At 41.9% G+C, this 9,911-nt stretch overlaps 1 protein-coding gene across 1 annotated transcript; it reads left to right on the forward strand.

The window, feature by feature from the left end:
* Window positions 1-520: 520 nt before the first annotated feature.
* On the forward strand, window positions 521-9,123 carry LOC129825259 (zinc phosphodiesterase ELAC protein 2-like). The gene is made up of 23 exons (XM_055885209.1): window positions 521-1,052; window positions 1,179-1,229; window positions 1,316-1,386; window positions 2,489-2,553; window positions 2,644-2,770; window positions 2,942-3,088; window positions 3,665-3,720; window positions 3,807-3,865; window positions 3,953-4,025; window positions 4,141-4,253; window positions 4,373-4,471; window positions 4,585-4,723; window positions 4,884-4,969; window positions 5,199-5,320; window positions 5,576-5,672; window positions 5,793-5,931; window positions 6,040-6,078; window positions 6,184-6,293; window positions 6,399-6,498; window positions 6,623-6,743; window positions 7,416-7,494; window positions 8,127-8,271; window positions 8,601-9,123. Exons 1-23 carry the CDS (start codon window positions 709-711, stop codon window positions 8,844-8,846), a joined length of 2,628 nt encoding a protein of 875 aa, XP_055741184.1. The 5' UTR covers window positions 521-708; the 3' UTR covers window positions 8,847-9,123.
* Window positions 9,124-9,911: the final 788 nt, after the last annotated feature.

Below are 9,911 nucleotides of genomic sequence, written 5' to 3' on the forward strand. Positions count from 1 at the left end.
CATTCTGTTAAAGGTCCCCAAAGCACACTCATCCATGGGTTGCTCGTCTTTTCAGTTCGCTGCAGCTAACTTAGCGACTGGAACGAGCTGCAACAAACACTCAAACTGGACAGTTTTATCTAAACCTCTTAATTCAAAGACTCAATCATGGACACTCGTATTGACAGTTGTGGCTGCTTTGCGTGATTTATTGTTGTCTCTACCTTCTTGCCATTTGTGCTGTTGTCTGTGCCCAAAAATGGTTGTACCATGTTTTGTGCTGCTACCATGCTGTGTTGTCAAGCGTTGCTGCCTTGCTATGTTGTTGTTTAAGGTCTCTCTTTATGTAGTGTTTTGATGTGTGTTTTGTCCTATATTTATTTTTTAAATGTTTAATCCCAGCCTCCGTCCCCGCAGGAGGCCTTTAGGTAGGCCGTCATTGTAAATACGGATTTGTTCTTAACTGGCTTGTCCAGTTGAAGGTTAAATAAATACAAAATAAACACACCAATGATCGAGAGCGTAATGAATACGTCATCAATCTACGCCGGAAAAAACACAGTTGAGCGTCAAATCACATGTCTCAACCGCTGAAGTCCTGACTGAATGTTTATATTTCAATGAAATGTGGGCTGAAGGGTAAAATTATATTTTCAGAAAGATTATGCAAGGATTATCGATAAGTTTGCTGTCTTGTACGACGAGCAGAACTGACTTCCATTAAACCGAATGTTTAGTATGACTAAAGTGTCTCTACACTGTAAATCTATTGCATGGCTATTTGTGAGACACACATCTACGGGTCGCCTACAAAGCTTCGCATGCAGTGAACATCGTTTTCCCCGAACTATTTTCCCGTTTCTGCGGACAATGTCTACGAACACAACAGACAACCAACATCTGGGATCAAAGAAACCCAGAACACCCAAAGAAACATTGCGACATGTGAAGTCTAGAGAACAGAGGAAACGTGGAGTGGATGTGCATGGACCAGCCACTGTCTACGCGCAGGTCGTCGGGGCAGGGAGCCGAGATAATGGCGCATCACTTTATGTCTTCTCTGAGTTCAATAGGTAACTTAACCAGAGAACATGAGTGTCTGACAATTTGTTGTAACATTGCCAAATATATTTGTATTGTGGGTATCAGAAAGGCACTTGGCTGCAGCATATTTGTTTACCCTTTTTCCTCTGTGGAAGGTACCTATTCAACTGTGGTGAGGGAACACAGAGGCTGATGCAAGAGCACAAGTAAGTTGAATTGCCTCCTGTCAATGCCTCCTGTCAAATCTATAATTCAGTCTCGGCTCAATAAATCTCAATGTTCCTCTTGTCAGGTTGAAAGCTGCTCGCTTGGACAATATTTTCCTCACTAGAATGAGCTGGGAGAATGTTGGTGGTCTATCAGGTAAGTTGCTTGTTATTCTAGCCACTTGACATCAAGTCAGTTATCTGTCAACCAGGAAACACCTGTGCATAGATAATAGACAGATCAAAGCTTATTGCATGATTAGCCTATGTCTCTGTACTGTCATGTGAAAAAGTAAGTACACCCCATGGAAAGTGGTCTTTTTGTTGTTTTTACATATTTGTGCACATATTTGAGCTAAATTCCAACCACATTCATTGATAAAGGTAACCCAATTTAACAAATCACAAAAAAAATTATGTTTGTCTGCAATGTTTGGCTAAAACAAAACACTGCCTTTGAACAGAAGAACCTCATACCAACTGTAAAGCATGGAGGTGGTGGCATTATAGTTTGGGGCTGCTTTGCTACCTCAGGGCCTGGCCAGTTTGCCATTATTGAGTCAACCATGAATTCAATATTGTACCAGAAAATTATTGAGGAGAATGTGAGGCCATCTGTCAAAAAGCTGAAACTAAACCGAACATGGATCTTGTAACAGGACAATGATGCAAAACTACAACAGAATGGCTAAAAAATAAGAAATTGAGGGTATGGAATGGCCGAGTCAAAACCCAGATCTCAATTGTGTCAAAAAACAGTGGGGGGACTTGAAGCCGGCTGTACATTCAAAACAAGCCCTCATACATGACACAATTGAAGCAGTACTGTAAAGAGGAGTATGCAAACATTTTTCCCAGTGGATGTAAGAGACATAGACAATTGCAAGAAACGGCTACATGAAGTTATTTCAGCCAAAGGGGGCAACACCAGCTATTGAAGCTAGGAGTGTACTTATGTTTCCTGCACTATAGAATTGCATTTCTGTCTATTTAAAAAATATATTTTATGAATAAATGATTGCAAATTATAATCTTTCGGTGTCATTTGTTAAATTAGGTTACCTTTATCTGTCAGTAGTGTTGAAGTGAAGATTACATAGCCATCTGTCCAAATATGTACAAAAAAAGACCACTTTCCATGGGGTGTACTTACTTTTTCACATGAGTGTAGATAGACATAGGTCAAAGCTTATTGCATGCTGAGCCTATGTCTCCGCGTATGTCCTTAGGTGTGATAAACTGTGTACTCTCTGGTTTAGGGATGATATTAACACTGAAAGACACTGGTGTCCCTGAGGTTGTTCTCTCTGGACCACCACAACTGGTGAGTGGACATTGTAGCAGTATAAAAGATTGTCTGTAATGTTTTTCTGGTATCCTGAGTCTAATATGTCATTGCATCCTCTTGATCTAGGAGAAATATGTGAATGCCATCAGAGTATTTTCTGGACCACTGGAAGAAATCAAGCTAGCTGTTCGACCATACACTGAGAAACAATACACAGATGACACGATGACAGTTAGTCAAATACCAATATTTGGTGAGTACTAGAAATCACCGTTGTCATTTTTTTTTAGCATTGTGTAATTTACTGTTACTCATACTCTTTATCTTAAAGCATATTAAGTTTATGACGGGTAAAATAGTGAATATTTGTGTTCTCATCCTGAAGAGTTGGTAGTTGACACTCTCTTAACCCCAATTATACCAGCCCAGATCAGAGAGGATGGGCCAAAGTGCTCCCCTAACTCAGGGAGGAGCAGCCCCTCCAGTAGTCCCCAGAGGAGGGAGCTGTGGAGGCCGGAAGACTCTGAGGACACCAGCACAGACAGCAGGAAGGAGAGAGCAACCAGCCCAGGTAAGACTAGGAGCTTGTGGGCTCGGAAGCCCAAGCTGCACATGCTCTGACTGTTAGAAAGCATTGGGACGTTCTCAGGAAGATGATAAAAAGAGGTGAAGTATGGTGGAGTCTAGATGGAAACTAGGGACGTTTATCAAACCAATCAAGTATTTTGCAAGGATGGAGCTCCAAACAGGTTGTGTTTCAGAAAATGTTTCTGACTTGCAAAAAGCTAGCTAGCATAAGATACAAAACAGGCTGCTAAAACGTTGTACGACACAGTAGGAAAAGAGATATTGACGAACAAAACAAGGAAAATCAAAAAAGAAACACAAGGAAATGCCTCTCCTGAAGGAAAATATAATTTATACTCCGAGCCAATCAAATGCAAGTGTTAACCCAGGCAGTGCTCCCATTCAAACTCAAAATTCAATACTAAACTTCTCCAGACTTCTAATAGTCAAGTCAACGGGAAGAGATTGGGAAGGATACGAGACTAAAGGAGCATGCGGTGCTATCAGAGGCATCAGTGCCCTAGTTCAAGGATGTTGAGCTCCAAAGGGCACCAATTCTCACATTGCATTTTCGTCTCAGGTGGAAAAGCAAGAGCAACAAGGGATCCGTCTTTAGTTGTGGCATTCGTTTGTAAGGTAAGAAACACAATCTCATTGTCTGTGACATACTGAATTATTGCATTTTGATGCAATTTATGTCAAATTTTGTCTTTGACTTGCAGCTTCATCCTAAGAAGGGGAACTTCTTGGTTGCTCAAGCAAAAAACCTTGGATTACCAGTGTAAGTTGTTTTTTCAATACAAATTCAGTTTTTCCTGCTCAACAAACTTGAGCCGATAATTACTTTTTTGATGTACTTTCTCCACAGAGGCACTGCAGCTATTGGTCCTCTCATTGCAGCTCTGAAGGATGGGAAAAGTGTTACCTACGAAGGAAGAGAGGTACTTCAATTATATTTGGTTGATTGTTAGGGCTCTGTAATTTTGGATTAGCTATTGTAAATGTTGGATCCATTTCGTCCTGTTGTCTGATGATATCCTGATGGTTGTCCTACAGATCCATCCTGAGGAGGTGTGCACTCCCACTGATCCAGGACCAGCCTTCATTGTTGTGGAGTGTCCCTCTGAGGAGTTTGTTCAACCAATCTGCATCCATCAGCAGCTGAGCAGGTAATGGCCTGAGTGAAGTTGGCCAAATGTATCAAAGGCTGCTTATGCATCCTGCGTCATTACTCCTTAGGTCTTTAGGAGATTGTAGTTAAGTTCTGAGTTATTTGTCTCATCTGCAGATACCAACGTGGAGGAACAGAGGACCCTGCTGCCTTAGTAGTCCACATGAGCCCTGAGTCTGTGCTGAAAACAGATGAATACAAGCAATGGATGGAAAGGTACAAAATCAGCCATATATAATACTCAATTTCAGACTGTTTCCATATTCTGAAATTCACTTGTCTCTCTAGTCTGTTGGTCTTTCTACATGTTTAATGTTTTTGTATTTTAGGTTTCCATCTACCACGGAGCACCTGATCCTGAATGAGCAAGTTTGCACTGTTCACAACGTCAGGAGCCACAAGATTCAAACTCAGCTCAATCTGATTCATCCAGAGATATTTCCAGAGCTCCAGCACTATAAAACAGGGGTAAGTTGTGAAGTGCTAGAACTTTAATTATTCACCATTGTAACCTGCTGTTACACAGAGATAAGCGTGTTCATTTGGAAACCTTTTGTAGCTTGCGTTGTATTGTGCTAATCTCTTTCTACTCTTGTTTTTGTAAAAACCTCTGTTGTTGATCTTCAAGGAGACCCAGGCTGCCCTGCATGTCCCCAATGTCAGAGCCGAGTGTCTTCTGAAGTTCCAGCTCAGACCCAAGATTGAATGGCAAAGGTGAGTATGTCCTTCAGGCCACAATTTACCAGACATTAGTCTCCACTTATGAAGGACTGCTTTGTCAAAGAAAACCATTTCAGATGAAACACTACTTTCAAGTGTGGCTTACTATTTCTTCTATGATCTTATAGATGCCAACACTGTCAAAGTCAAATGAGAGCGTCGCTGCTACTCTCAGCACTATGTGATGAGTGGTGTGTGCTCTCTACTGTTTCTTATTCATCAGAGATGCCATCCCCACTTGTGACACTGAAGAGTTTGTGAAAGAGGCTGCGGAGGCACCTAACTTCCTTCAAGAAGTGGAGGAGTGCAAGCGGTTCCGTGCGACTGATGCTGCAGTGCTGTCTGGTGAGCCCTGCTCTGATACAGGTCAGGCTAGAAGCCCAAGGGGAGATGTTACATTGCTCAGTCCAAAGCTCCATCAATCCCTCTTTACTCCTCTTGAATGGAGTTGCAAACATTTCATTCTGGCCATTTAAGAAAGTAACAGAGTTTAGTTTCTTGTAGTCCTTTTGTCTGATAGAATATCATACTTTTACGTCTGAAATTTCAGTGGCATAGCAACATTTTGTGTTGTATCGTATGACAATGTGTTTCTTGCAGGGCGAGCAGAAAAATACCCAGAGGTGGTCTTTTTAGGAACTGGATCGGCTCTTCCTATGAAGATCAGGAACGTTAGTGGCAACTTGGTCAACATCAGGTAATGGCCCTCAGTTAGACTCGAGTTACTTTAAAAAATCCTTAAAGATATGTCTGCGTGAGGTAGCCAGTATAAATGTCTGTCTCTCTCTGTGTTTATGCTATATCCCATCTCCTTCAGTGCCACTCAGTCAGTGCTGCTGGACTGTGGAGAGGGCACCTTTGGCCAGCTGTGCCGACACTATGGGGACCGTGTGGACGAGACACTGGCAAAGATCTCAACCGTCTTCATCTCTCACATGCACGCGGACCATCACACAGTAAGGATTATTCTTCCTATAAATATTTGTTTATTACAGAGTTATTGCATATATTCTGGCATAAAGTCATTTCAAATCATTTTTAAAGAATATTACTATATTTTGCAGGGATTGTTGAGTTTGCTGTTTCAAAGAGAGAGAGCCTTGGTCAGTAAAGAGTTTCCCCTTTTCACATTTTAAGATGAGTCCTGTTTAATTCATGCAAAATGGAACACTTTCATGAATGTATGTCCTTATCTCTTTACTGTTCAGGCAACTCTTGGGAAAGCCTTCAGCCCCATCTATCTGATAGCACCTGTCCAGATGATGACCTGGCTCAACCAGTACCACGACCACTGTGAGGAGATCCTCAGCCATGTCAAGTATGTCAGGAAAGACACGTCTTACTCTGTTGAATTGATGCTTTCAAACCTGATGATATGATGTCCATCGTCTCTAATATTGATGTATTCTTGACTATGTTTCAGCATTGTCCCTAGCAAAGTCATGTGTGAGGGGGCTGAGGTGTCCACGTTCAAAACCAAGGCATTCATCCAAGCACTGCTGAAGAAATCTGATTTAGCAAAGGTATGTGGAGACTTAAACAGGCTGCTTCGTGGTTCAATAAGACTCATAACACTCTTGTTAGGTTCAACAACTTTATTGAGGCTATCGTCAAAGCTTAAATACATATATTCTGTTTCTCTCATAGTTCCAGACTTGTCCGGTGCGTCACTGTAAGAATGCCTTTGCCTGCAGCATCACTCATCAGTCTGGCTGGCAGCTGGTCTTCTCTGGGGACACAATGCCCTGCGATGCCCTCGCACATATGGGTCAGTACCAACAGTTCTCAACCCCAATTGTGATGTTTGTACAGATCCCAGAATTTGTGTGATGTGAAAAGATTTTACACACTCTCTATGAACCACACTTGTGACGTCCGGATCAAATGGTAAATACTCACCAATGCCATTTGATCTGCCGTTACGTGAATTCCAGAGCCATACTCAAATTCTGGACCCAGAGTGTATCCTGTAACTTCTACACAGTTGCTGGTGGTATGATATACATATAGATCACCGTTAATGGACTAGACATCTACAGTAGCCAGTCTGATCTGAACCTATCATCCATGCTCTATGCTGTCTGGCATCATTTACCAGATATTGCTTAATGCTATCGATCGGTTCCAAAGTTCGCTATGAATCACAAGGTCTCCCACATAGTTCCTGTGGGATCCCACTTCATTGTCTCTTTTTAAATTGTTCGACTGGATGTGATCCAGCTGAAGACTCCCTATATCCCATGCCTGTCCAGCTGAGAGAGCCTGGCTATATCCCATGCCTGTTCATTATAGAGGCCTGGGTGTGCCAGACAAGCAGGGCTGGCTGATGGTTTATTACACAGAGCTGTGTGATTGATTTCCTCTGGGAGAGGAAGAGAGGCTGGAAGTGCTGTGCCATGCAGCAGTCGTGTGATTCATGTTTGTCATTGTGTTTTCAAAGGAAAGAATGCAACTTTACTTATTCATGAAGCCACATTGGAAGATGGATTGGAGGACGAGGCTGTGGAGAAGAGACATAGGTTAGTAGATGGATCTAGTATGGTGCTTCTCTTCAGAGGTGTCCTTCGTTATTCTATTAGAAAACTATCTTTCTTGGGCTGGATTCAATCAATATCGCGGAAGATCCGCCTAAAAACATTTCCGATTGAGTCGACATATGCAGTGTTTACCATGAATGCAGTTTCCACAAACGAGAAGACATTGCCTTTACATTTCAATCGAGCCACAATGCATATCTTCCGTGATACTTCTGTGATACTGATTGAGTCCAGCCCTAAGTGTGAAAATATGACATGCATTGAAGGAGGTAAACAGAAGTAGACTAGTGCCATTTTTCAGCTGACAAAGAAACTCAAGGAGCTTTTGAGAAGTCAGTCATTTTTAGAGGGCATTGTAACTGGCTACATTCTTCTCTGAGATTGCCATTGATTTTTGGAACTGTATTGGAGGTAATGAAGGCACTTCTGCCTTCCAGCTGGAATTTCAGTGACTTTGGTTAAAGAGCTCCATCTCGCATTGAAAACAACTTGAAAGTCATTGAGTTGAACTGAACAAACTCTGTATAGCTTACCATGGGGTTAAGTCTGGTAATTACTGTTAGAATAGTAGCAGAGTAGCATCATGCTTCTCTGCTTGCCTCCCAAAATGACAGTACCACCTCCCAGGCCATCGGTATTGGCATGAAGATGAATGCTGAGTTCATCATGCTGAACCACTTCAGCCAGCGCTATGCCAAGATCCCCCTCTTCAGTGAGGACTTCAACGACAGAGTGGGAATATCTTTTGACCACATGAGGGTAAGTGGGTGGTGAAGGGTGCACTTTAGTCCACTTGTTATGCATAGCAACATTGAAATGTTTATGTGGGTTCTGCACATCTGAAATGTACTTTTCCACTGGATATGTGTAGCCTCAGAATGAATTAGGACCATGATTCACTACAGACAATGCCCCTAGTCCAGGTAGAATACTCTGGGACAACTTCAGTTTAAATCTAGAGGTACCATTTTAAGGTAACGTTCAGAATGTGTTAGACTCCCATCAGAGATACATCTCCAGCTGCCTCCGAGGAGGCTGGGTATGTTGAAAGACCTCCTCTGAGTGATCTCTCTTCCCTGTCTCCTCAGATTCGGTTTGGAGACTTTAGAATCCTCCCCAGACTCATCCCGCCCCTCAAAGCCCTGTTTGCCGAGGAGATTGGAGAGATGGAGGAGAGGAGAGGGAGGAGGGAGCTTAAACAGATGAAAGGAGTCATTGCTGAAAGCAACGAAGAGCAGAGGACACCCAATGAAGGCGAGACAGGCAAAGGTGCCAAACGAGAGCCAGAGGAACCAACACAGGACGTGGGAAGTAAGAGACTCAAAACAAACTAAGACCCTGACCATAGCTTTGGGTTACACCAGAGATTAGTGGAAATCAAATGACTGTTATTTTACTGAGTTTGCTTTATTTACATTTATTTTTATGAGAAACTTGCATGAGGGATGCTCTGTAAAATAAGAGATTTTAATTTGGCTGGACTGGCTGCCTTCATCGCTTGTGAATAAAGAATTTCTGTTTTTCCTGTCATTACCATTGCTGTGTATATAAAACATGTAATTAACATAGTCTTTGATTTTGCATTTAAAAAGTAAAGCAATGTCAATCATGCTCCATGGTATTGGCCTGTTGTTTTCTAGCAACATATTGTGAACAACTCATACATCCTTTATGTCTTATTAAACAAGTTAAACTACACCCTTAAAAGTTGCATCCGAACAAATTAATTTAGTGAAGTTGTCACACATGGATGAGTCGTATTACATTGGACTGATAGTCATACATAATAGTCATACAGCACCATGGTCACTCGTTGCTTAACAGTTATTGGCAAAGGTTGAGGTTGCATTTCGTCATAGATGATGGTCTAGGAGTGCTGTGTGATGGTATGAATATCATATAAAGCTTCACGGACCAGATTAACTGTTTTTTTCCTTTTTGTAAATCATTTATATGAAATACAAAATGTGCCATTGTTCTAGCCCTGAAACATGAATAATTCAACAGTGATATCTGTCAACACTCCTGATCTTTCAGTGAGACAAAACCCCCAAAGCACTGTGCTAGCAGCATGCTCTCTCTGTGTGACAACTCTGTTTTGATGTAATATTTATTGCAGTAATCAGAATAAAGTTAGGACACCTTATATACCAATTAATGGGGCTACTGCAACTTTACCCGCAGGTGGAGTTTGCAGCTGACAGTTCACTTTAAATGGATCCCTATCAGAGGAGGCTGGTGGAAGGAGCTATAGGAGAACAGGGTCGTCGTAATGGCTGGAATGGAATGGTTTCAAACACATCAAATATATGGAAACATCATGTTTGGAAACCACATGAAAACACGTTTGACTCCATTCCAAAAATGTCATTCCAGCCATTACAATGAGCCTGTCCTCC

Source organism: Salvelinus fontinalis, chromosome 2 (assembly GCF_029448725.1).
Source record: "Salvelinus fontinalis isolate EN_2023a chromosome 2, ASM2944872v1, whole genome shotgun sequence".
NCBI classification, from domain to species: domain Eukaryota; kingdom Metazoa; phylum Chordata; class Actinopteri; order Salmoniformes; family Salmonidae; genus Salvelinus; species Salvelinus fontinalis.